This window comes from Littorina saxatilis, linkage group LG1, assembly GCF_037325665.1.
Source record: "Littorina saxatilis isolate snail1 linkage group LG1, US_GU_Lsax_2.0, whole genome shotgun sequence".
Lineage (NCBI taxonomy): Eukaryota > Metazoa > Mollusca > Gastropoda > Littorinimorpha > Littorinidae > Littorina > Littorina saxatilis.
Genome location: NC_090245.1, coordinates 10,131,606 through 10,159,105, shown reverse-complemented (window position 1 = coordinate 10,159,105; position 27,500 = coordinate 10,131,606). Strand labels below are relative to the sequence as shown.

Sequence of the window (27,500 nt, the reverse complement as noted above, 5' to 3'; positions counted from 1 at the left end):
TTAGCAACCGGATGTCGCCATCGTTCATGGGTAGGCAACTCCCGCAACTTCACCAGGGTGAAGCCCTTTTTTACATTTAGTCAAGTGTTGACTAAATGTTTTAACATAGAGGGGGAATCGAGACGAGGATCATTGTGCAGGTGTGTGTGTGTGTGTGTGTGTGTGTGTCTGTCTGTCTGTGCGTGTGTGTGTGTAGAGCGATTCAGACCAAACTACTGGACCGATCTGTATGAAATTTGACATGAGAGTTCCTGGGAATGATATCCCCGGACTTTTTTTTTTTTCGATAAATACTTTTGATGAGGTCATATCCGGCTTTTTGTAAAAGTTGAGGCGGCACTGTCACACCCTCATTTTTCAATTAAATTGATTGAAATTTTGGCAAAGCAATCTTCGACAAAGGCCGGGGTTTGGTATTGCATTTCAGCTTGGTGGCTTAAAAACTAATGAGTGAGTTTGGTCATTAAAAATCGGAAACTTGTAATTAAAATTAGTTTTTTATTATACGATCCAAAAACAATTTCATCTTATTTTTTGTCATTTTCTGATTCAAAAAACATATACATATGTTATATTTGGATTAAAAACAAACTCTGAAAATTAAAAATATAAAAATTATGATCAAAAATAAATTTCCGAAATCGATTTAAAAACAATTTCATCTTATTCCTTGTCGGTTCCTGATTCCAAAAACATATAGATATGATATGTTTGGATTACAAACACGCTCAGAAAGTTAAAACGAAGAGAGGCACAGAAAAGCGTGCTATGCAGCACAGCGAAACCACTACCGCGCTAAACAGGCTCGTCAGTTTCACTCCGTTATGCACAAGCGGCGGACTACGGTCATTGTGAAAAAATGCAGTGCGTTCAGTTTCATTCTGTGAGTTCCACAGCTTGACTAAATGTAGTAATTTCGCCTTACTTCGTGTGTGAGTTGTGTCTGTGTGTGCATGACAGTGTAATGTACAAGTACGTATATACGTATGCATGCATGGTGATGTGTGTCTGCATATGTGTCTGGTTGGTTTTTATTTTATTTTTACCGTGCTGTGCCAAGATGAAATCCTTTTGCAAAATTGGTGAATAAATATCTTGTATCTTACGCGACTTGTTTTTGTTTTTAGTTGCATGTAAAGTCGCCTTTACTGGAAAGCTACTGCATGTTTCTGATCAGTCACAGATTTAAAAGAACATCCCTTCCCGTGGAAACGCTTCGCTTCACCATCGTGGATCTGACCAGGCTTTAATGTAGAACTAGACCACCCCCTCATTTGGATACATACTCAAAATCAACGTTCTGTGCAGAGTGGGAATATTTTAATAAGTAGAGAATGTTACATGGCTTGCTGTGTAGTAGCAGATTTACACGAGTTAATGTTCAAATATTGAAATGCGAGCTAAAAATCTAGCTTTTCAATATTTAAAAAAGCAGTAAGTGTAAACCTGGTACGACACAGCAAGACATGTAGTATTCAGTTTATCCTGCATACTGCACTTGCGTCTCCTTTGCTCAAAACGTCCCGCAGTCGAATCGCCCAAATTGAAGACGCCTCTAATGGAACCTCGATCTCTTCCAAAGCCTCTTGAATACTTGACGTCAAAGCAAAAAGACGTCCCTTTAGAGAAAGAAAACACACCAGTAACCAGGTTAATATCCCCTTAGAGAGTACAGCGTGATGTGTAAGTTCTCAAAATTCTTCCAGGAGAAACAGCAAGCGCAAAAGAGTTCATAGAATGACGCTTGTCTCGATGACACGACCTCATTTACATGATATACCCACTAGTGAAGTGAACGAGATTGTTATTACACCCCCGGTATAGGGGTGTGTATAGGATTCGGTCGATGTGTTTGTTTGTTTGTTTGTTTGTGTGTGTGTTTGTGTTCGCATATAGATCTCAAGAATGAACGGACCGATCGTCCCCAAACTTGGTGAACAGGTTCTATACATTCCTGAGACGGTCCTTACAAAAATTGGGACCAGTCAAACACACGGTTAGGGAGTTATTGGTGGATTAAGATTCTACAAGGACTTATAGAGGGACATATTAATGGTCAAAGGGAAATAACCTTCTCAGTTGGTGGCAGTGAGAATGGTAAGGACGGGGGTGTTTTTCCTACCTCGGAGGAATTTCTTGTTATCTCATGGGTGGTCATTTTGTACGTATGTAGGATAAATTAATTTATAAGCTGACGATAGTGTCTATTTGCTCAAACAATTCTTCAGAAATTCCCACTCTGCAAAGAAAGCGACCCAAATGTTTTATGTTGGTGTCCCAGAGAAGAGATGGAACTACACCATGTAAAAGCCTGGGTAGATCTGAGATAGTAAGCCAAACACGGACATGACTGTCCCTCTAACTTCAACATAAGGCCAAAAAAAATTAGGTCTGTTTACGGTAACATAGGCCCAAAAAAATAGGGTCGGTAGGTCGGGATTTTTTTTTTTCTCCAAAAACCATATTTTTACGTGTTTTTTTTTTTTTTTTTTTTTTTTTTTTTTTCCCAAATGCCAAAAAAAAGTCTAGGGTCGCGCGAAAAAAATAGGGTCGGTCGGGTTACCGTAAACAGACTTTTTTGTGTGTGCCTAATTTGTCTCCATGTTTTCCAGGCTGCAAGCTGCCATCTGGTCAGGCCATCCCAGGATTCGAACCCGTCACTCTAGAAGCGGAGCACATGATCTGCTTCTGCCCAGATGAGGACCCCTACAGGGCGGACGATGGTACAATAGTCTGGCCTGATGCGGAATGTGAACCGCTGAAAGGTAAGAGTCCTGACATGACAGTGCAGTCCGGGGAGTGTCTGGTAACAGTGTGAGGGTCACCTTAGTCACAAGCTTATAACTCAAACAGTTTTCGCTCTTTTCTAAAACGGGTTTCACCACTGGATAGAGCATTAAAAACTCTTTCGGAAAATGTAAAAAATATGAAAATCATGCAAAGGTGACATGCGACCCATTCCGTGGTGGAGGGTCACGACTATGTTCCCGATGCACTATTCACAGACCCGATTAGGATTACCAGGGCGGAGTACACGAAGCCAAAGTGGGTGCCACCCAACCGGATGAGAAAAAGTGCGTGATCTGATTCGTTGAAATCACAAGAAATCTCAATTTCAACCAATCCTGGTTGGTTTGTTTCTCGTGCACCTCGCCCAGTACACGATCAGATCATGCAGGATTGTTTTAAAGTATTAACGAGCTAAATGTTGGCACTGAGGCTAACACCTTTCTACAAGATTTATTCCACTTGAAGTGAAAGCCACACATATATTTAATTTATCACGACTCTGAGTTATCACTTGTTTGCAGATACCGTATATGTTTAACAAATGCGGCCAAATCCGTAAAAATGTAATGGAATCTGTACCTGAGAGACTGATATTGTGGATGGAAAATCTCAGCACCACGGCGAAGGGGGAGTCGTGTGAGAAATAGCAATACTGTTTCCAGATCTTGTCATCCGCGTGGAGATTCTGACGTTTAAAGACAACCCTTTAGTTACCGGTAAAATCCACCAAGACAACTAACTGATAGTGTTTGAATAAAACAAACTTGTATTTAAAAAAAAAATCAACTCGGTCGACATATCTGTGACTGTAACGTATTGTTTTGTCAATAACAAACGTTTTAACAACTTACCTTATTTGTTGTTTGATTTGGCTAGTGTTTGAAGACAAATGCCTGCGAGGTACATTGTTAGCTGCGATGTACAATGTACTTCATTTGAAGCGAGTATCACGAGCACGATACGTCTGTCTGTCACACAGGCTGCACGCTGCCCTCTGGAGCACTGCTCAAGTGGGAGACGTTCCGCATCCCCAAGTTCACTGTCAAGAAATCATGCACATGCGAGGACGACGAAGCCGAGAAGTCGAGCTCTGGGGAGTGGGACTGGCCAGATGCCGCCTGCAAGGAGCGGGTGTGCACCCATCCCAACGGCACCGCGGTACCCGGTTTCTACCCGTCTCAGGAGCGGGTGGACGGGTGTACGAAGTGCCGCTGCGTCCCTGACACAGACCCGGACCCGCTGATACACGGGGTAGATGGCACCATAAAGTGCGAGAACATCTGCGGGTCTTCCTGCAGTCCTTGTTCGTCGACAGCGCCTGCCCCCCCACCACCACCACCCGGCAGTCAGCCTGCCCCCTCCCCACCTGCACCAGCACCACCCGGCGGTCAGCCTGCACCCTCCCCGCCAGCACCTGCACCAGCACCGCCGGGGGGAAACTCCGGCCCCTACGCCGCACCCCCCGGTTCAGGTTCCCCTCCCCCGCCTCCCCCTGTCGTGCCTGACGCTCCCAACGGCTCGGGTCCGGCACCAGCTCCACCCCCCCCCCTCCCGGTTCCGCTCCCGCCCCTCCTCCCCCCGTGGCCCCGGACGCACCCAACGGGGTAGCACCACCCACCCCGCCCGGTTCGGCGCCCCCTCCCCCGCCACCACCATCACCGGGAGGAGAACCACCGTCCCCACCCCCATCGAGCCCGGCCTCTCCCCCTTCCCCTCCTTCCGCTCAGACAGATGCTCCAACCCCATCCGGTCGCTAGCCCCCGAGGAAGAAGGTATACTTGGGAAAAGATCTACAGTCAGTACAGGAACAGAATAGTGAATAGGAGTTCGACTATGTCCATTTAGAAATTCTGAGCCTACGAAGTAGCGTCTTTCTGAATAGACAATTTCAATAGAGAATTAAATAACCCAAAACGGTCAAGTACAGAAGAAATGAAAACACAAAATAGATTGTAAAAATCGCCTTTGGAGCTTGTAAGAAAATAAAAATGCCTGCTTGTCACCAAAGCAAATAAAGATCTTTAAATAGAAAAAAAACGTCGTTTGTGTGAAGTTTCTTGATCTGTCTCTGTCTGTCTCTGTCTCTCTGTCTGTCTGTCTGTCTGTCTGTCTGTCTGTCTGTCTGTCTCTCTCTCTCTCTCTCTCTCTCTCTCTCTCTCTCTGCTTGTTCATCGTTTGTTTTTATTACTTCTTTAATTGATATTCCAACATTTTTAAAACGTATTATCATTAGATTAAACCTTCCCATGGGCGAGGGCTGGATGTAAAAAAGCACCTGTTTGCTTATGCCACTACCCTCGTAAATAAAGAATTTGTCATTTGTCATTTGTCTGTCTTGTCTGTCTGTCTGTCTGTCTGTCTGTCTCTCTCTCTCTCTCTCTCTCTCTCTCTCTCTCTCTCTCTCTCTCTCATTTGTTCGAGCAAGACATCCAATGCACAACAATGCCCTTTCGGAAATTCCCGTTCGCTCTTCCCAGATTAGTTAAGATGTTTCAAACCACGACGTATGCGTTGACTCACACGTTCACCTTCAATTAAAAACGTCTTTGTGACGCGCATCCTCATGTGAAACGTTTAATTTGTTTGTTTTTTTGCTGGCTCGCTGGCTGTAAAAAGGCGTGTAAAGCTCATATCTGCTGTTTTACTACAGATAGGAACCTAATTTTGTGCACACACCGTATGCGCCACAATTCCAAGCTACTCACCAAACTTAACAATTGAACCCAGAGTACCAGAGATACAAGTCTTAACCGAAGACAGACAGACAAACAATCAAACAAACAAACAAACAGACAGACAGACAGAGTGATTCCTATACACCGCCATATAAAGGCGGCGTAACTATGCTGATATGTATGTATGTATGTATGTATGTATGTATGTATGTATGCATGCATGCATGCATGCATATATGTATGTATGTCTGTGTGCATGTCTGTCTCTCTTTCTCTCTGTCTTTCTCCCTCTGTCTCTCTCTCCCTCCGGCATGCACACACACAAACAAACACACACACACACACACACACACACACACACAAATACAACACAAACACACACACACATACATACACGCACGCACGTCATACTCACACACACACACACACACACACACACACACACACGCACTGTCTCTCTCCCTCTCTCTCCCTCGCTCGCTCTCGATCGATTCTCTCTCTTATTTAATACAAAGCTGCATGCATTACTTTTAAGGAGGATATGTTTTTAAGGGCTATTACCAAAGAGACATTAACACGTTCTGTTTCATACCATCGCATATCACCGAGTTGGATGGAGACGTGTACAGCTAACAAATACAAGCAGCTGTTACCGTTTCTAGTAATTGCTTATCAACAAATAAACAAAAACATAAAATCAAAAGACACAAACCTTTTAAAGCAATATTAAAACATTCAGTCAATCTTGTCCTCATAATAAATTGGAAATGAACACATTGGATCATTTTCCCAAGTTGTTTGTTCGTTCGTGGGCTGAAACTCCCACGGCTTTTACGTGTATGACCGTTTTTACCCCGCCATTTAGGCAGCCATACGCCGCTTTCGGAGGAAGCCTGCTGGGTATTTTCGTGTTTCTATAACCCACCGAACTCTGACATGGATTACAGGATCTTTTTCGTGCACACTTGGTCTTGTGCTTGCGTGTACACACGGGGGTGTTCGGACACCGAGGAGAGTCTGCACACAAAGTTGACTCTGAGAAATAAATCTCTCGCCGAACGTGGGGACGAACTCACGCTGACAGCGGCCAACAGTAACTGGATACAAATCCAGCGCGCTACAGACTGAGCTACATCCCCGCCTTGACTGAGCTACATCCCCGCCCTGACTGAGCTACATCCCCGCCCTGACTGAGCTACATCCCCGCCCGTTTTCCCAAGCCAACAGTGAACCAAATGTGCATAGACTAAGATTTGCTTTGTTGTATGCGAGACAATTGTGTTCCAAATGTTTTGACATTTTCTGCATTAAAACGGGTTCTTCGTTTAAAAAGCCATTTATTAAACATTGTTGTGTAATTTGTGTTATACCTTTTTCGACATTGTGATTTTTGAGCAAGAATTTGTTCGAACAAGAGATAATTTCTGAGATCAATGACAGTGCTCAGCCAGTATAAATGTGTCTCCCGGTCAGTTTCGGGAATTCCAGTTTCAAGCCCGTCGTCAATTTTGGTGTGTCAAGTCAAGACGTAGGCGTTAACCTAGGCGTACACCTCTATTGAAAAGGTCTTTGAAAACAGCAGAAAGGGATTACAAAATTATAATCTTACCAGTGCTTGCTGAATAAAGGTTTCACTAGCTATTCAAGGATTCTACATTGTTTACTGCAAATACGTCAAATGTTTAGTTAAGACGCACGTTCCCATCATTTTTTTTACATTTCGTCAAGTTTTGACTGAATGTTTTAACATAGACGGGGAATCGAGACGAGGGTCAAGTTGTGTGTATGTATGTGTGTGTGTGTGTGTGTGTGTGTGTGTGTGTGTGTGTGTATGTGTGTGTGTGTGTGTGTGTGTGTGTGTGTGTGTGTGTGTGTGTAAAGTGATTCCGAGAAAACTATCGGACCAATCTTCATGAAACTTCACATGAGGGTTCCTGAGTATGATATCCCCAGACTTTGGTTTTGTTTTTTGATAGATGTCTTTGATGACGTCATATCCGGCTTTTTGTGAAAGTTGAGGTGGCACTGTCACACCCTCATTTTTCATTGAAATTTTGGCCATAACTTTCTTGTTCTTGGGCCCACCAGTCGTACTGCAAAGGTGACGGGAACTTGATATTTTGAGGAAATGACAGAGAGAGAGAGTGAGAGAGAGAGAGAGAGAGAGAGAGAGAGAGAGAGAGAGAGAGACAGAGACAGAGAGAGACAGAGACAGAGACAGGGAGACAGAGAGACAGAGAGAGAGATCACTACTTTTGCAAATAGAATTATATAGTATCTCACACAATGTTCACAACTGGTAACGAAAAGTGTGTTTAAAAGTGGAACACTTCATTCTAGAGTGCAGGAACTATAAAAAAAAATGTTTAAAAACCTGAAAATCAAGCTTTTGTACTCATTGACTGGTGTTGGCGTTGAACAACATTACACAAGCAGTCCTATCGAAACTAAAAGTTCAAACGGTGGTTTTTGGAGTCATACTTCTGCGCCTTGATTTTTTTTCAGAATTTCAAGCCGCACATTGTTTATTTCCCACAGATGGGGTTTCCTGGTTTTTCTTTTGGTTCGCAGGGCCGGACCAAGTTCGTTTGAGGGGGGGGGGGGGGGGGGGGTTCAAACTGACGGCAGGGGTCCAAAGTCCACATTTTTTTCTCTCTGAGAGGTACATTGGATGGCCAGGGGGGGGGGGGGGGTTCCGGAACCCCAGGACCCCCCCCCCCCCCTCCCAGATCCGGCCCTGGTTCGTGACATGAATGGGGTGCTTGTTCACACGCTAACGTTGTTCGTCACATTAGACATCCTCGTCTAGTTACAGTTGCTTTGTTCTTTTTCCGTCAATTAATACACAAGCGAGTGTCCTTTTTGTCATTGCCTCTGTCTGATTACTTCGGGGCAACCTTCAAATATTAACACATTTACAAGGAGTCTCATGTTAAAATTGTTTTTAATATTAACAGTTAAATGAAATTTAAACAACGCTGGCTTGCACTTGTCACACACAAAATCTATCACTCTCTTCTTTACCACAGTGGTGGAGTTTGGTGAGCAGAGATTACTAGAACAACTTTTTTTTTTAAAGATACCTTCCCTTCTGTCATAGACCATTTTGTAAATCGACATTTTTTTCCTTTTCATTTTCATTACTTTATTGTCCCATCGCTGGGAAATTCGGGTCGCTTCCTTTCAGTGAAAAGCTAGCAGCAACAGAGTGTCGCCACCCAGTTGCGGTATGCGCGTTTAGGTGTAATCAGCCATCTGCACGTATGGCACAATGACCGAGGTCCTTTACGTGCCACAGTGGCGACACGGGGGTGGAACATGGATACCGTCTCTGAGTCTGCACATAAAAAACATCTGTGTTTTTTCGGATCACAAGTCCAGTGCTCTACCAACTGAGCTACCGGGCCCTCTAGATCCGTCATGGTGTTTACCTGTGATAAGAGCACTCCTTTCCACTTGAACACATACCAACCATCAACCGCTTGGAGCATCTCCACAAGGAGCTGCATGTTGTGCCCTCCCCCATGTGTTCTTATGGGGAAGCAGAGCAGGACACGGCCCACATCCTACGAGACTGCAGGAACCACCAGGTGCTGAGAGAGGAAATCTGGCCAATGCCGGAGTCCCTGCACAACAAGCTGTACGGGCCAGTGGCTGCGCTGCAGAGGACCACTAATTATATCTCAAGATCTGGACTCCAAGTGTGATTGGCGATCGAAAAGAAGAAGAAGAATCAACCGCTTGGCTCCTTTCTCTACAGAGTGTACATGTTTTGCTGAATTACTTTTCTAACTGACACCTCTGTCAATTCGCGAAATTAATTCAACAAAACAATTCCCATTCTGCAGAGAAGGCTGCCAGGCTTTTAATTTTTCGTATCTGGGTTATTCTCCAGAGCTCTGAAGCAGTGTAAACCCATGTTACGCGAGTGATATTTCTTTATTTGACTGAGACATTTTAACCATACACATTGATTTCAATAAAAAAAAAACAAGTCGCGTAAGGCGAAATAACAACATTTAGTCAAGCTGTCGAACTAACAGAATGAAACTGAACTCACTGCATTTTTACAGCAAGAGCGTATACTCGTAGCATCGTCAGTCCACCGCTCGATGCAAAGGCAGTGAAATTGACAAGAAGAGGGGATAGTAGTTGCGCTGAGAAGGATAGCACGCTTTTCTTTATCTCTATTCTTTTTAACTTTCTGAGCGTGTTTTTAATCCAAACATATCACATCTATATGTTTTTGGAATCAGGAACCCACAAGGAATAAGATGAAATTGTTTTTAAATCGATTTCAAAAATTTTATTTTAATAATAATTTTTATATTTTTAATTGTTAGAGCTTGTTTTTAATCCGAATATAACATATGTATATGTTTTTGGAATCAGAAAATGATGATGAATAAAATGAACGTAAATTTGGATCGTTTTAAAAAAAAATTTTTTTTTTTACAATTTTCAGATTTTTAATGACCAAAGTCATCAATTAATTTTTAAGCCACCAAGCTGAAATGTAATACTGAAGTCCGGCCTTTGTCGAAGATTGCTTGGCCAAAATTTCAATCAATTTGATTGAAAAATGAGGGTGTGACAGTGCCGCCTCAACTTTTACAAAAAGCCGGATATGACGTCATCAAAGTTATTTATCGAAAAAAAGAAAAAAAGGTCCGGGGATATCATTCCCAGGAACTCTCATGTCAAATTTCATAAAGATCGGTCTAGTAGTTTGGTATGAATCGCTCTACACACACACACACGCACAGACAGACAGACAGACAGACAGACACACACACACACACACACACACACACACACACACACACACACACACACACACACACACACACACACACATACACCACGACCCTCGTCTCGATTCCCCCTCTACGTTAAAACTGTGACAGGGGAGGCTACCGCTCCTTTCACAGCAGACTCTGCACCCGAGTTGTTGGCCTTTAAATGTCAACACCAGTGGATTGTAGAAGTCTGTTTGTGATGGGGTCTGGTGGTTTCCGATTGTCTGTATGTTCATGGAAACCTTCGGGTTTGCATAACAGTTTTTATAGGGCTAAGAAATTAGCCCTAACATTTTCAATCCTGTTTGATTGCACTTCGCTTCCCGAGGTGATCGTAGTGTTTCGGCACACGGTTACATCTGGCGCTTGCGAGCAGGGATGGGACTCGGCATGATATGTTCAGGTAATGGCATAATATGACCACTGAACATTTTCGTGCTGTTCCCATTCTGCGAACTTGGGATGGACAGTGGTCCCCCGGTTCGGAACTTCGGGACGAAGTTCATTTCAAACGGGGGCGATTGTGACAGGGGAGGCTACCGCTCCTTTCACAGCAGACTCTGCACCCGAGTTGTTGGCCTTTAAATGTCAACACCAGTGGATTGTAGAAGTCTGTTTGTGATGGGGTCTGGTGGTTTCTGATTGTCTGTATGTTCATGGAAACCTTCGGGTTTGCATAACAGTTTTTATAGGGCTAAGAAATTAGCCTTAACATTTTCAATCCTGTTTGATTGCACTTCGCTTCCCGAGGTGATCGTAGTGTTTCGGCACACGGTTACATCTGGCGCTTGCGAGCAGGGATGGGACTCGGCATGATATGTTCAGGTAATGGCATAATATGACCACTGAACATTTTCGTGCTGTTCCCATTCTGCGAACTTGGGATGGACAGTGGTCCCCCGGTTCGGAACTTCGGGACGAAGTTCATTTCAAACGGGGGCGATTGTGACAGGGGAGGCTACCGCTCCTTTCACAGCAGACTCTGCACCCGAGTTGTTGGCCTTTAAATGTCAACACCAGTGGATTGTAGAAGTCTGTTTGTGATGGGGTCTGGTGGTTTCTGATTGTCTGTATGTTCATGGAAACCTTCGGGTTTGCATAACAGTTTTTATAGGGCTAAGAAATTAGCCTTAACATTTTCAATCCTGTTTGATTGCACTTCGCCTCCCGAGGTGATCGTAGTGTTTCGGCACACGGTTACAAAACATTTAGTCAAAACTTGACTAAATGTAAAAATAGGCCTACTAGTTCCAAATATATCCTGGCCTGCAGAGAAAGAATTAGAAATACTTGCTCATTTTGATTGTCTACGTTTTGTAAATTATGAGCATTTCAAAATACATCACTAGCGTAACATGGAAACCACAGGGTGTGACATGGACTTTAATTATAACATTCAAAGAAAAAGAAGACAAGAATCTATACTTTTGTTGTTGTTGAATGTCTGTTTCATTATCTAACTGTAGTACTTATGACAAAAGTAAAGAGAATTCATTCAAGTTGCCCTTTAATATACATTATTATTATTTAAAGGACTGAGAATGTATGTACAAAAAAAAATGGTACCCAGCTCTGGAATATAACCCATCTATCTATACATGTCCAAGCGAGAGGATGATTTTATCCCATGCATGATTTATGCCTGACCTATGACCTATGGTAATTGACACAATGCTCAAAAAGGGAACTAAGATACCTTTAAACTGTGTCAGAACGAATTGTGGAATATTAACCTAATTCACATTTCTGGACGCTATAGGTAAGCCACGACTACAACTCACTTTATGTGATACTTGATTGCAGTATCAGTTTTACTTTTGCCAAAATAACAGTGCGTTTTTATCCGAAAACGTCGAGGTTTCATGCTGCAGAGAAAAACAAACTCCATGCTGCATGGTTCAATTCTATTCTTTTGTCCCTATGAAGACTCAAAGACAGGACTCACTGTTACTAACACCCCAATCAAACACAGACGCCGCTTCTACTACGTTGTAAAATTGTCCGAGAGCGTGGCCAATCGTGGGCCAAACGTGGAAGGATCTCCATGAGCGTGGTTTGATCGGGGTGGGGTCGGGAAACTGCACGCTCTCCCCACGCTTGCACAAAAGCCGGGTTTTGTTAAATTCAAAACCAGCATAGGGAGAGCTTCCCGATCTAGCAGATTCCACCCCGACCAAACCACGCTCATGGAGATCTTCCCACGTTTGGCCCACGACTGGCCACGCTCTTGATTTTGACGGCGATATGCCCCGATTTGATAACTTTTTCAGATCGGCGTGATCGGCATGGTCGTGGTAAGGACGTAGCGCTGTGTGACGGGGCCCTAAGTGTTGGACGGGAAACGTATCCATGAAGAACATACATTGCATTTTCCTCCATCTTTAAATCTTGTTCACAAAAGCATAGGCTAACTCATAAGTGTAATCAGTATCAACCACCAAGTACGTTCTGTCCCGGAAAAGAGTGTTAATTCAGAAACTACACGTTAGTCTCCTCCAGTTCCAAATCTCGTAAATATAACTTCAGTCACACATCATTTCAGCCATACACATTTACATTAAAACAATAGAAAAAACACAAAAAAACATTGTGTCCGCTTTTCTTTACCAATATTCCGTCAGGTTTACATGCCTTCTTCAATGTGACTGGCAAAGGAATAATGGCACGTGATACATCGTCAACAAGGACTTTACTTCATTTGTAAACAATGCATTATTTTTTTTCTTTCGCGCGGTCTTTCTCACGCGCTTGCATAAACTTTACATACCCTCATACATTTTAAAACAACTTATCGGTTTCAGAGCTTATGTAAATAACGTGATACATCGCCAAGATGGACATTACTTCAAATGTAAACAATGTATTATGTTCTCTTTCGCGCGCTCTTTCTCTCGCGCTTACATCAACTTTACATACCCTCATACATTTTAAAAGAACTTGTCAGTTTCAAAGCTGATTTACATGCTGACAACATCATATCTGGTGTTTTTGGCACCGTGCGGCGAACATCGCTTTGGGCAGTCACAAAACACAAATTTGACAGAATCAAATCCTTGGGACTGCCAGGACACTGCAGTCAGCCAAGGAATTCAAAGATTTATTCTCACACTTTGTTAAGCGGTGGTGGTTGTCCTTCGGGTCCGAAGAAGACTTTTTCGTTTTGCATCCTATCTATGTACACGGAGGTGGCTCTGCAATCCTAGTCTGGAGGCGCAGAGACTGGAACTTTAAACGGTAGTGCAGTGCAAACACACACAGATGACTGTATCTATTCGATTTTCAACTTTCCACAAGCAGACTGCATAATTACCCTTCAGGCAGTGACAAAATCCAAGAGATGCAAACCTGTGGGGCTGCGAGGACATTGCAGCAACCGAGATGTTCAATGCAAAAGATCTGTTCTCATCACTCTGTTAAACGGCAGCGCAGTAGAAGCACGCACACGCTACTCACTCTTCACCAGTCCATGTCCAGAAACGGACCTCGCGCGGCGGAAATGTCGAAATGCGCAGTATGATATGAGACAGGTGAAGGCACGCTCTATGGAACTGACTTTCCTGAGTCACGTGGATTGTGCTACAAGATACCCCTTTTCACTGCTCATCGGGTCAGGCAAAATAGGGCATGTCTGATTGTACTTGTAATGAGACTCAGCAAAGAAGGGCATACATCAGGCAATACATTCAGGTGATCGCATATATATACATTGCCCGTCGCCTTGACAACACCCGTCAGAAGTTGAATTTGCGGAAACTTTGCGATGTCTTTTTTTTTACACACACACACACACACACACAAACAGTACCAAAGCTTCGTTCAGCGATGTTCGCCAAGTCGAATTCGCCCCAATTAGTATTAGGCTTAAGATGGCGCCTCGAAGCGGATCGTAGGCTTACACAAAAGCATTGGCTAGCTAAAAAAAAATAAAAATAAAAAAATAAAAAAAGTAATCTGTATCGACCACTGAGTACGACGGGCGCCTTGGCCTAGTATGGGTAAGACACCGGCCTCCTATCAGGTACCATGCTGGTTTCTCGCACGGATAGCTGGAGCTGTATCACTGAGCGCGATCCTCATCCTCCCCCAGAAAGACGCCTTAGCGTCATCCTCCGCCGCCCACTGAATGTAGGTGGTGGTGTTGAGCACAGCCATCATGGTGGGCGTCAGCTCCGTGCTGCTAGTGACGTCATCCACACACGTCACCAGCATGGTGTCGTCATGCTCTACCACGTGACTCAGGCACAACGCCAGCTCGAACTGACACCACTGGCTGCGGGCGAAATGTCGGGAGAAGACCATCAGGACCTTGCGACTGTCCTGCACGCTTTGGTAGATGTTGTCCACGATGTTCTGACCCGGCGTGAAGTCTCGCTGGTGGACGCACAGTCTCAGTCCCTGCATGGGTTCCAGCTCCTCGATGAGGTGTTTACGAACCCAGGTTACGTCCTCCTCGGCATACGACACGAACGCATCGAACCTGAGACAGACAGAGCATACCACTGCAAACGGAGCGATCCACTGATTTGTCAAAGACAAAAGGGATGAACAGGAGGGATGGACGGAGAGAGATAACACGCAAGTACAGTAGAAAACAGAGAGAGAGAGAGAGAGAGAGAGAGAGAGAGAGAGAGAGAGAGAGAGAGAGAGAGAGAGAGAGAGAGAGAGAGAGAGAGAGAGAGAGAGAGAGAGAGAGAGAGAGAGAGATAGAGAGAGATAGAGAGAGAGAGAGAATGACAAATTCTTTATTTACGAGGGTAGTGGCATAAAGCAAACAGGTGCTTTTTTACATCCAGCCCTCGCCCATGGGAGAGTTTAATCTAATGATACGCTTTAAAAAAAAAGTTGGAATATCAATTAAAGAAGTAATAAAAAAACAAACGACGAACAAGCAAACGATTAACAGAGAGAGAGAGAAAGAGAGAGAGAGAGAGAGAGAGAGAGAGAGAGAGAGAGAGAGAGAGAGAGAGAGAGATAGATAGACAACCAGACAGACAGACAAAGAGACGGAGAGAGGCATACAGACAAGCAGAGATAGACAGAGACCGAGACAGTGAACATCACAAAGAATTGCCCTGCACGTCACAGTCTGCAGGGATAAAGTGAATGAACAGCAGTAAATAAACATGACTGTCAAAATGCTGACACTTCCACTTTCACTTCAGCACACGAAGTTTGAATCACCAATTAGGTACACTTGCTTGAATGAATGAATTTAAAATATTACCTGCCACTTTACTTTATACATGTATATAATGTTGTCTCTAACAGCACACCGGTCTCGAATAACATTAAATGCTGAAGAGACGATACACAACAAGAAATTCCTCCGAGGTAGGAAAAACACCCCCGTCCTTAGCATTCTCACTGCCACCAACTGAGCAGGCACTGCTAACAAGTGTGGTTATTTCCCTTTGACCATTAATATGTGCCTCTATAAGTCCTTGTAGAATCTTAATCCACCAATAACTCCCTAACCGTGTGTTTGACTGGTCCCAATTTTTGTAAGGACCGTCTCAGGAATGTATAGAACCTGTTCACCAAGTTTGGTGACGATCGGTCCGTTCATTCTTGAGATCTATATGCGAACATAAACAAACAAACAAACAAACAAACAAACACATTGAGCGAAACCTATACACACCCCTATACCGGGGGTGTAATAATAACTAGCCTCTAAAAGCACCTGTAACAGTTTGTAACTTGATGTGTTCCTTTGTTTCACGCTACATTGCAAGGCTTTGCAAAACGGAATAAGAATAAAATCATTATTTGGACGGACCAAGTACACAGTCATGCTATAAGCAGGAAGTGGCTGATAACCCAAGCAAGCCATTTCCTTCAGTTCAACATTGTGTGAGTTACAGCGGAATGGAACAGCCCGAAGGTTTGTCTAAAAGGGAGAACAAAAAAACAGAAAAAACACACAATAAGTAACACACACAAACACACACACACACACACACACACACACACACACACACACACACACACACACACACACACATACACACACACACACACACACACACACACACACACACACACACACACACACACACACACACACACACACACACACACACACACGCAAATATCCTCAACATTGACTGCGGCATTGTCAACGTTTCTATCGTGGTAACATTATTGCAGATATCATTGCTAATCTAGCCAAAGTTATGCTTTCACCCTGTCAGCCACAAAGCTGCAAGTGAAATGAGGAAGACAAACAGTCTGCAATGGAACATTTTTTGTGTTACGAGTCTTTGATATTCGTAAGATCAGCACCATTCGCCACACACTCTCCTCTCAAACAACTAATACTCTTGTCTGTGCCTTTGTTCTTTCTAAACTCGACTACTGCAACTCTCTTCTCTCTGGCTGTCCTCTGTATCTCCTGCATAAACTACAAAAAGTCCAAAACTCGGCAGCACGCCTCATTCTGAAAGCACGAAAACGAGATCACGCAACACCACTTCTTCACACACTGCACTGGTTACCTATTCAAGCCCGCATTGACTACAAACTGTCCACCCTCTGCTTTAACTTCTTTTCTGGCTCGTCTCCTGCTTACTTCTCTGAACTCCTCACCGTCTATTCTCCAGCAAGACAACTCCGTGCCTCTTCTGACTGTCGCATCCTCACCATTCCACACACCAAAACCAAAACATACGGACAACGCACTTTTACTTTCTGCGCATCCACACACTGGAATTCTCTCCCCTTTCACATCCGCCACTCTCAGTCACCCCAAGCATTCAAACGAGCACTTAAAACGCACCTCTTCCAGAAATACAACCCCTGATTTTGTTTTCTCAGTCCATCAGTAGGCTACATGTAGTGTATTTGTTGTTTTAGTGATAATGTGATAATGTGTATACACATTTAGGGCTGTTTTTCAGTATTAATAACATGTTCTGTTTGATTAAGGGTATTCAGCTGGTATTTCCTTGTTTTTACTACCTATTTTATTCATGTTTTTATTACTTAATTAGTGGAAGAATCTGTTGTAATGTATGTTTGATGGTGTATGCTTTTAATCAAGCGTTGCTGACTATGAATGTAGATGTAAATGCTTGTATAACTGTGTTTGAATTTTTTAAATGTGTCAAGCGCAAAGAGCATAATTGTAAAGTTATGATGTTGCGCTATATAAATGCTCATTTATTATTATTATTATTATCAACTAAATTCGTCCCAATGCTCTACGCGAGAATTGTGTCCCTGTTCTGAATTCGAAATCTCAACTCCTGAATTATTTAAACGAAAGATTACTTCCGCCTCATTTCAGCTTTTCTGGCATAAATCACGGTTCACAGAACATTTCTCTTTGTTTTACAAAAAAATCCCCCCAAAATGCCGATATTTCCCTTCTTCTCATACGCTGTCACATTCACTCTTTTAGTTGACCTCGTATGAATACAATACATGTTTTAACAATATAATACTGTATCAACATATTCGTAACATTTAAAAAATCATTCTTAGCTCTAAACCTGAGCTACGATCTTCACAAATCCATACCGGAAGTAGTTGGCTGGCAGCTGCGAGTTGCGACCTTTGCCCCGGAAGGCCTCGTAGAGCAGGAGACGGATGGACCAGCGGTACCGGAAGACGACGGCCACCAGCGTCAGTATGATCATCAGCAGCGTCACCACCACCACCGTGAACACACTGGCGTCATGGCTCATCAGGCACACCTGAAGTACAAACAGAACTTGAAATCGTCCACGAATATAGTCGGTAAGCGTCTGAGGACACATTATTGTAAAAGCGTGTGTGTCAAAATAAGCCCTGTCATCATTTTCACGAGTTTTCATTCATAACCAGCTGGGTAATAAATAAAAATGTTCCCAATGTAAAAAAAATCGAGGTGGTGAATGGGTTTGAGCTTTCAGGCGAAACGTGGATTGTCAAAGTAAAAGCCAATCAGGCTGATTGATGTGTGGAACCATCGCAGTTTGGGATTCATGTTTCCGAGGACAGCGATTGTAAGCAGTCACTCTAAAAGACCCAATCAATGATAACTACCGCGGCGACTCATGGTCAATTTGCAACTTATCTCTGTAATCGCAAAATGCATAACGAAAAGTCATAAAACACTTAAAAGAAAAAGAATATGCCAAAAACGTACGAAACTCGCAAACATGATAGCAGCTCTGTACATTTTTAGACTGGAAGAAAAGCGACGAAGAAGTTACCTTTGACGTGACAGACAAGTATGACGTGTTATCTCGAACTACTGTAACGCGTTTTGAGACCCGGAATTGCATTCTAAAAATAACTTTCAGAATAGGAACCCGTCTGTTATTGTGCTTACTTTTGCTCATCCAAACTAATGACAAAAATGATGTTTGGTGGCTTGTTGTCAGACCTGCATTTTTTTTTGGTCCTCGGGGAGCATATCGCCTTCGGCCTTGGTCGATAGAAATAAAACCGAAAACGATATGCCCCTCTCGGAACAACATAAAAGCGTGTCTGTCAACAAGCCACCAAACATCTTATAATGTCCTCTAACCCTTAGGCTGGTTGTCGCGACATATGTCGCGTTACTTTACGTATACTGTCACCTGGTTGTCGGTTCCGATTACCTCCCATGGATGCGAAAACCTATATGGCCGTTTTTATATTTAGTCAAGTTTTGACTAAATATTTTAACATCGAGGGGGAATCGAAACGAGGGTATGGTGTATGTGCGTGTGTCTGTGTGTGTGTCTGTGTGTGTGTGTAGAGCGATTCAGACTAAACTACTGGACCGATCTTTATGAAATTTGACATGAGAGTTCCTGGGTATGAAATCCCCGAACGTTTTTTTCATTTTTTTTATAAATGTCTTTGATGACGTCATATCCGGCTTTTCGTGAAAGTTGAGGCGGCACTGTCACGCCCTCATTTTTCAACCAAATTGGTTGAAATTTTGGTCAAGTAATCTTCGACGAAGCCCGGGGTTCGGTATTGCATTTCAGCTTGGTGGCTTAAAAATTAATTTATGACTTTGGTCATTAAAAATCGGAAAATTGTAAAAAAAAATAAAAATTTATAAAACGATCTAAATTTACGTTTATCTTATTCTCCATCATTTTCTGATTCCAAAAACATATAAATATGTTATATTTGGATTAAAAACAAGCTCTGAAAATTAAATATATAAAAATTATTATCAAAATATTTTTTTCGAAATCAATTTAAAAACACTTTCATCTTATTCCTTGTCGGTTCCTGATTCAAAAAACATATAGATATGATATGTTTGGATTAAAAACACGCTCAGAAAGTTAAAACAAAGAGAGGTACAGAAAAGCGTGCTATCCTTCTTAGCGCAACTACTACCCCGCTCTTCTTGTCAATTTCACTGCCTTTGCCATGAGCGGTGGACTGACGATGCTACGAGTATACGGTCTTGCTGAAAAAGGGCAGCTACTTGACTAAATATTGTATTTTCGCCTTACGCGACTTGTTCTTTATTTTTCTCTCTGTTAATTCACCTGTGGCTATGTAACATGTGTTACAGAATTGCACCAGTGTATTTCCACGCGGGCACTTGTGCGTAAGCGTTAATCTTGAAAGTTTCAAGTCTTATTGATCCTTTAATCTCTTTGGGTGCGTTAAGTATAATTCACGTAAATTTTTTTAATTTTTTTTAAACCCACAAACAAACACACACAGAACAGAGCCAAGTCTGATCTAGCTACAATTGGATACTAGTAAGCTCAAATGTCAACACTCTAAACTGGAGTGTTCCACTTTTGAACAAACTTTCAGTCACCAGTTTTAAACACAATGTGACATAGAAAATAATTCTACTAGCAAACTAAGCACACATATTAAAGACTGAACACTAGCGTTTACCATGTGTGCTACGTTTGCTATTAAAACTATGTACTGTGTCACATCGTGTTCACAACTGGTAACAGAAATGGTGTATAAAAGTGGAACAGTTTATTTTACAGCGAATTCGTGAATTTACAATTATTACATGAATTTTGTTTCAGCTTCACATACTTGCTTCCAGACAGAAACGTGTGTGCCAACATGCAGAAAACCGAAAGACTGCCGATCACAAAACGTGAGTGCATGCGTGAAAGAGAGAGAGAGAGAGAGAGAGAGAGAGAGAGAGAGAGAGAGAGAGAGAGAGAGAGAGGAGAGAGAGAGAGAGAGACTGAGAGAGAGAGAGAGACAGAGAGACAGAGGGAGACAGAGAGAGAGAGACAGAGAGTGAGAGAGAGACAGAGAGACAGAGAGAGAGACAGAGAGAGAGACACAGAGAGAGACAGAGAGAAAGAAAGAGACAGAGAGAGAGACAGAGAGAAAGAGAGAGAGACAGAGAGAGAGAGAGAAAGAGAGAGAGAGAGGGGGAGAGAGGGAGAGGGGGAGAGAGAGAGAGACAGAGAGACAGAGACAGAGAGAGAGACAGAGAGAGAGAGAGACACAGAGACAGAGAGAGAGAGACACAGAGACAGAGAGAGAGAGAGAGAGAGAGAGAGAGAGAGAGAGAGAGAGAGAGAGAGAGAGAGAGAGAGAGAGAGGAAGAGGGGGGGGGATAGCTAGACAAGACTGTTCGTGCACTCATTCTTGTTATGGACATATTTCGTAGTGCAACTAACTTTTTTTTTCAAGGACAAACTTCTGAAAAAGAAATGCACGTGTGTCAATAGCCTAACTGCAGACATCATGTTTATCTGAAGAACATGCTAATTTCTCGCTGTCTCAAAGACTCATCACACAAAGCACACATACTTTAGAAGTCTCTCTTTTTTCAAATCAATTATCAAACTGGTGCTATTTTAAGCGTAAACACACACCGATAAAGAATTAAACAAAGTCATACAATACAAGATGCTCCCCGGTAAACCTCCCTGCGGAATTTCCTCTCACTAAACATAGTCAGTGGAACCCCAAAGGTCATCTAATTCTACTGTTGCGCGCTGCCTCAAATGGTCACGTTCACCGTGGCTGCGCATGCACTGTCTGCGGCTTCCCGTGAGCCCAAGTGTGTGTGTGTGTGTGTGTGTGTGTGTGTGTGTGTGTGTGTGTGTGTATGTGTGTGTGTGTGTGTGTGTGTATGTGTATGTGTGTGTGTGTGCGTGCGTGCGTTTGTGTGTGTGTGTGTGTATGCGTGTGCGCGCGCCGTGCGTCCGCCGTGTGTGTGTGTAAGAGTGTGTTTCCGAGGGTATGTGTGTTCCAGAATGTGAATGAAGGAGTAAATGAAGAGGAGATGATGATGACAATGATGTTAAAGATGATGATGATGATGATGATGATGAATGATGTAAAAAGGGAACGATTACTGAAAAAAACCATCATCATGTACAACAACAACAACAACAACAACAACAACAACAACGACAACAACAACAACAACGACACAACAACAACTAGCGTTAAGATGAAAAGTGGAAGAAGCGGAGGAACGGTCAGTCTGTGCTTGCAAAAAGTTGGCTGTTTGAATTGGATTTTACACACGGTAAATGAGACCTGACTTCGTAATTTCCCGTGTATGTTATGTTTCGCATGCACTGTTTAGACCATCAAATCGTGTATGTTATGTTTCGCATGCACTGTTTAGACCATCAAATCGTGTATGTTATGTTTCGCATGCACTGTTTAGACCATCAAATCGTGTATGCCCCAGACTGCACGGTGGTAGCAACAAAATTGGGACCGTCCCTTTCTCCCCTCCCCTCCCCTTCCCCCCTTCTCCTCCCTCCACCCTCGCAAGAAGGGTAAGTGTGGTGGGAATTCCCCTGGAAGGGAGAATTCATTATGTAGTTTTGGTATCTGCAGGTTGAAATTCCTGCAGCTTGACTGTTCACACACGTGCTATGAAAGATCCGTCTCAAACCACCAAAGGCGACCGGTAAACAACCCATTGCAGGTCTTAAAAAAACCCTGTCCATGTTCAATGGAAAACTCCCCTGACAGTGTGTGAAAGAGATTTGATCAATCCACCTTTACCATTTTTCTCTCTGCTATTTACGTCAGAAAGGAGGTGTGTGTGGGGGGCGAGGGGGGGGGAGAGATTGTTATTGTACGCAGAAGGGAAGCACGGTGCAAATCAAAAGCTGCACTTGTGTAAACCCAGCTTTAAAAACATAAATATATTTTAATAACGCACGTTGCAGTCGACCTTCAGATAAAGTATTGTCGAGGAAAATTCTGGTGTTTTGCACTTAATGTTCCACCTGGACGTCAATAAAGTCTGGAAGTCTTTGGAAGTACCCGTACATGTTCTCCAGCATAATCGGCTCTTTTGTAAGAAAACAAAAATTGTATGTTGTCCCTGCAAAAGTAACATTACAATGCCACGCTCGTATACAGTTGTATGCAGTGTAAACAATCTAAAAATTTCGAATAACAAACTTTTTTTTTAGGCTAATGGAATGTTTATTAGTGACAAAACAATTTTAAGAATTGTAATTCCTTTAGTTGACAACAATTGTAACGTTTTGTTTTGTCAATAATAAACTTTCCATTAACCTAAAATTCTTGATTTTGGATTCTGTATGCAGTGTGTAGTGTCAAAATGCCACTTGTCTGTGAACGTGAGTTTTTCAACGAGTACAGCGGGGAAAAACGAGAAAGACAATTAGTGAGGATAAAACGACTCTTTTTTCCTCACGGGTACTTGAGGTCCCTATCAAGGAAGTAGCATTCCAAGGCTGGGCGCCCATTGTTGTTGTTGTGTGTGTGTGTGTGTGTGTGTGTGTGTGTGTGTGTGTGTGTGTGTGTGTGTGTGTGAGTGTGAGTGTGTATGTGTGTGTGTTTGTGTGTTAGTGTGTGTGTGTGTGTCTTTGTGTGTGTGTGTGTGTGTGTGTGCGTGTGTGTCTCCGGTGTGTGTGTGTGTGCGTGCGTGCGTGTGTGTGTCTGTGCGTGAGTGTGTGTGCGTGCGCTCGCGCGCGTGTGTGTGTCTGTGCGTGAGTGTGTGTGCGTGCGCTCGCGCGCGTGCGTTTGTGTGTGTGTGTGTGTGTGTGTGTGTGTGTGTCGTTTTGCGACAAACTCTTTTCTTCTTTTATCCCACTCGAGGCAAGTGACTGCGCATGCGACAAGCTACCCAGGATATGCAAAGGGAAATACGCTGTGCCCAGAAGGAAGCCCTGCATTAAATAAGACACATCAAGAAAGAATTTAAAAAAACAAGAACCGTATGTTATTGAAAAGTTTAACAATTGACAAAACGAAACGTTACATTTATGACAATGCGAGCGTTGATTGGTTTTGGAACGTTGGCAGTCTATCTGGTTTTGGTCCAAAAAAAGAAGAAAAAAAGTCTTTCTGTTTTTGGCATTTTTTTCACACCAAGAAAGAGCCCTCCTTGCCATCACCGACCACCATCCCCGACCTAAACCCAACTAATCGTTGACATTCGTTCGTAATTGTGCGCACATCGCATTCTTCGTCTTCGTCTTCTTCTTCTTCTTCTTCTTCTTCTTCGTTCATGGGCTTAGACTTCCACGTACGTTCATTCATGTTTTTAGCACGAGTGGATTTTTACGTGTATGACTATTTTTACCCCGCCATTCAGACAGCATACGCTGATTTCGGGGGAGGCATGCTGGGTATTTTTGTGTTTTTATAACCCACCGAACTCTGACATGGATTACAGGATCTTTTCCGTGCGCACTTGGTCTTGTGCTTGCGTGTACACACGAAGGGGGTTAAGTCACTAGCAGGTCTGCACATAAGTTGACCTGGGAGATCGGAACAATCTCCACTTTTAACCCACCAGGCGGCAGCGACCGGGATTCGAACTCACGACCTCCTGATTAGGAGGCCGACGTCTTACCACCACGCCACTGCGCCCGTTACATCGTATTCATTTTAAGATATTATCAGTTCCTGAAAGAACCTGATAACAAGTATTTTGAGCAACAACCTCGCAGGCCATCGTTGCCTTCTACCTCAGAGCAATACACTCACCTGTTCGTTCATGCGAAAGTCAACAATACGCGTCTTGTGATGTTCGTGGCACGTGTAGTCTTTGTAAGAGTTATTAAAGACGCGGTCGTTAGACCTCAGCCAGTCACGGAACCACAACAGGTCACAGTCACAGTGGAGGTGATTCCCGCTCAGGTCCAGATGCCTCAGACGTCGTCGCGTGTCGCTGCTGAAGGTCTTCTCGCCGATGGTGGTGATTCTGCAGTCGCTGAGGTCAACTTTCCTCAGGTGCCTGAATCCGTCGAATACCCCGTCCGGAATCGTCCACAAAAAGTTCCAGTGAAGTGTCACGCTTCTCAGCTCCCGAAAGGAGGCGAAGGTTTCCGTGGTGAGTTTATCCGTGTTGGTGCTGCCCATGTAGATGTATTGCAGCGCAGTCAAGCCGCTGAAGATCTTAATGAACTTGCTGTTGCTGAGGTAGTTGTGACCCAGCTGAAGGAACACGACATTGGGCAATCTGTGAAAACTGTCCGCCGACACGTTTTCTTCACTGAAGTCGATGCTGTTGTACATCAGATCTACGTACTGCAAGGCACTATTGTTGAAGGCCAGACTTTGAATGCTCCGTATTTTAAGGTTTTCCATGATCAAACAGCGAAGGTTAGGGAAATTTCCTGAACCAAACATGTTGGTTACCAGACTTGCAATCGGATTCGACGACAAATCCAGGACACGCAGCTTTGGAAGACAAACATGTTTGGACAAGGTACGAATACGGTTGCCGTTCAGGTTCAACCATTCAAGGCTCGGGTAAATGGTTTGTTTGTATTGACACGATCTAGGGAAAGAGTAGAAGTCGTTGTCGACCAGGTTAAGATAGATTAAATTGGAAAAACTGTCGATATGTTTGGTAGAGATGAACCGAATGTCATTCTGAGCCAGCTGCAAGAGCTGTAGATTCTCAAGAGCCTGAAAAGCGGTGGCGTTCCACGAGCGTAAATCCACACCATTCAAAAACAGCTTCGACAGGCGAGGAAGATGATATTTGTGAAACACATCTGCGGGCAGCTCGCCCGAATAGGCAAAACTGAGGTCAAGCATCTGCAGAGAAGTGATGTTGAAGACTGCAGCACTGTAGGCGGCAAAGTCCAGGTGAAAGTTGTTGTTCAGCCACAGCACGGACAGGTTCTTCAGGCTGTCAAAGGCGCCAGGACGCAGGTAACGTATGTGGTTGTTGCTCAAGTCCAGGTGGGACAAGCCGCTCGAGTTCTTGAAGAAGTCTGTCGTGTTGATGCTGGTCAGACCGTTGCCCGAGAAAATGAGCACGATGATTTCTGGGGTAAGGTGGGGAATGTATTCAAGCGTTCTGTGACTGTCGCCATGTCCCGAGCAGTTGGCGAGTTCCCCACAACAGCAACACAACTCTTCACCGCAAGGCTTGCCTCCTTCACATGATTTTGTACGCAAGCATTCAAAGACTATATCATGGAGGGTGTCGTCTCCTCTTCCCCCTCTTCCTCCTCCTCCTTCTTCTCCTCCTCCGAGTGTTTCGGAGGCACCATTCTGCCCGTTGTCAACGGGATTTTTGCATATATCCGCCGGATATGCGCCGGTATCACGTAGAGAGCTATCTTCAAGCCAGGCCTGTTCCAATTCAATTGCGCTTTCATTCCTTATCTTTGACTTTGGTTTTCTGGTACGACGGACGTCACCTTCTGATGAAACCCGTAAAATATTTCTTCTTGCTCGGCTTTTCACGCGGTTGTGTCGAAAACCGTCCTTGAGAGGTCGTGATGTTCCAGCTGTACTGAGTGGTACTATTTCTTCTCTTCCTATCTTTCCTCCAGAAACGTCGGGCGATTCCTTAATAGAACTGTTTGGATGTAAAGTGATTAACATTTTACCCCGAGAAGCGTCCAAACTGTTCGCATAAGAAGGTTCCTTCAGTAGTGTACACACGCACAGAAGCACAAGTAACAGGATACCTGCGACACGCATTCTGAGTACCAAGTCAATATCCCTTCGTGCTATGTCTGGTGAATTTTACGTTTAAAAGGTAGCTCCTAAAATATTCCCGGTCGAAAATGCGAAGGCGGAAGTGTATGAGTAAGGAAAAAAAACAACGTGGAGGAGGTCGGCTACATCTCTTCTGTTCACTGTTCTGGCCCGACACTTTAGTTCCCAAATCCGCGGATTACTACCAGACAAAAAGGTCAGCCCCGTTTCTCCCAATGACGTTCGATGTGCGTGTTTTGATCAAGCCGGTGTAACACGAAAATGTTACTCCACGAAAAATTTACTCCAGAGTAAAAATTTCGTACGAAATTCTTACTCCCAGTACACCTTTCGTACGAGAAAAGAACTCCCCAAGGCACGAAAAAATTACTCCCTCCACGAAATTTGTACTCCCCTTTTTTTTCTACTTCCAGTAAAAATCTCGAACGCGAAAATGGGATGCGGGCGAAGGGATAATGCCAACACGTGATCTCGCGCAAACGAATGTCGCGCTACCCTCCCTCCACCCCTTCCACCACCAAGACTAATAGGGAACAAGGGAGTAACAATTTCGTACACCGGTTAGGGTGAAGTGATTTATTCGTTATGTATTCGTCAGGGGAGTAACATTTTTGTACAGAATGTTTAATCGGAACTCACCTGTCGCGGGGAGTAATTTTCTCGTGTAATAGGGGAGTACGTTTTTCGTAAAGGGAGTTACATTTTCGTACGAAATTTTTACTCCGGAGTAAAAATCTCGTGGGAGTAATTTTCTCGTGTTACACCGGTATTGTTGCAAGATTATTTTTCAAACAAGCACACACACGCAAAGGAGACAACTTTCCTCAAAACAATATAGTAATCATTATCTTGGTTGCATGCACTCTTGCTTTATGAGTCGTATTCGCGGATTGTGTTTTTCTTCCTCCTACAATTTCTTAAAGGGATCTGACCCTATTTTATACAACTTCGGTTCACAGCACACACACAAATTGCACAGAATGCAGCAACACCTGCACTGCACAGGGTGTGCCAGTTACTGCCATCGTGTATGTGGGAAGGCAAGCAGCTTTACAGCTCTGCGCTAAGGTAGTCTTAACAGACGACGATTCTGTGTACACCGCGCTTTCATATAGCGGCTTACTTGCTCCAAAACGAGATAATTAATATTCCCAGAAGAAAATAATACATATCACACTATAACTTCCCCAGATAGTCTTTAATATTCAATTTTTGCTCTGACAATCCCTCAGGGAAGGAGCCAAACCTAACAATGTTAGTTTTCACGCGAACATTTTAATGTTCATATGAACATTGTGATTATTAATAAAGTCTGTTGATTTAAAAATGTACAAATGTGACCCTCCAC

The 27,500-nt window shown here is 43.4% G+C and overlaps 2 protein-coding genes across 3 annotated transcripts in view; one reads left to right on the top strand and one right to left on the bottom strand.

The window, feature by feature from the left end:
* The window catches only part of LOC138961178 (uncharacterized), a 9,161-nt gene extending 4,046 nt beyond the window's left edge, over window positions 1-5,115 (top strand). For both annotated transcript variants that reach the window (XM_070332781.1, XM_070332787.1), the window contains exons 3-4: window positions 2,613-2,765; window positions 3,770-5,115. In XM_070332781.1, coding sequence (XP_070188882.1) covers window positions 2,613-2,765; window positions 3,770-4,398 — 782 coding nt within the window. In that variant the 3' untranslated portion in view covers window positions 4,399-5,115. The remainder of the gene's footprint in view (window positions 1-2,612; window positions 2,766-3,769) is intronic.
* A 6,394-nt stretch (window positions 5,116-11,509) lies between these two features.
* Window positions 11,510-27,500, bottom strand: part of LOC138958828 (uncharacterized) — a 41,918-nt gene continuing 25,927 nt past the window's right edge. The window contains exons 6-8 of the mRNA XM_070330163.1: window positions 24,179-26,176; window positions 17,786-17,961; window positions 11,510-14,741 (exon numbers count right to left, since the gene is read on the bottom strand). Of these exons, the coding sequence (XP_070186264.1) occupies window positions 14,279-14,741; window positions 17,786-17,961; window positions 24,179-26,176 (2,637 nt within the window). The 3' untranslated portion in view covers window positions 11,510-14,278. The remainder of the gene's footprint in view (window positions 14,742-17,785; window positions 17,962-24,178; window positions 26,177-27,500) is intronic.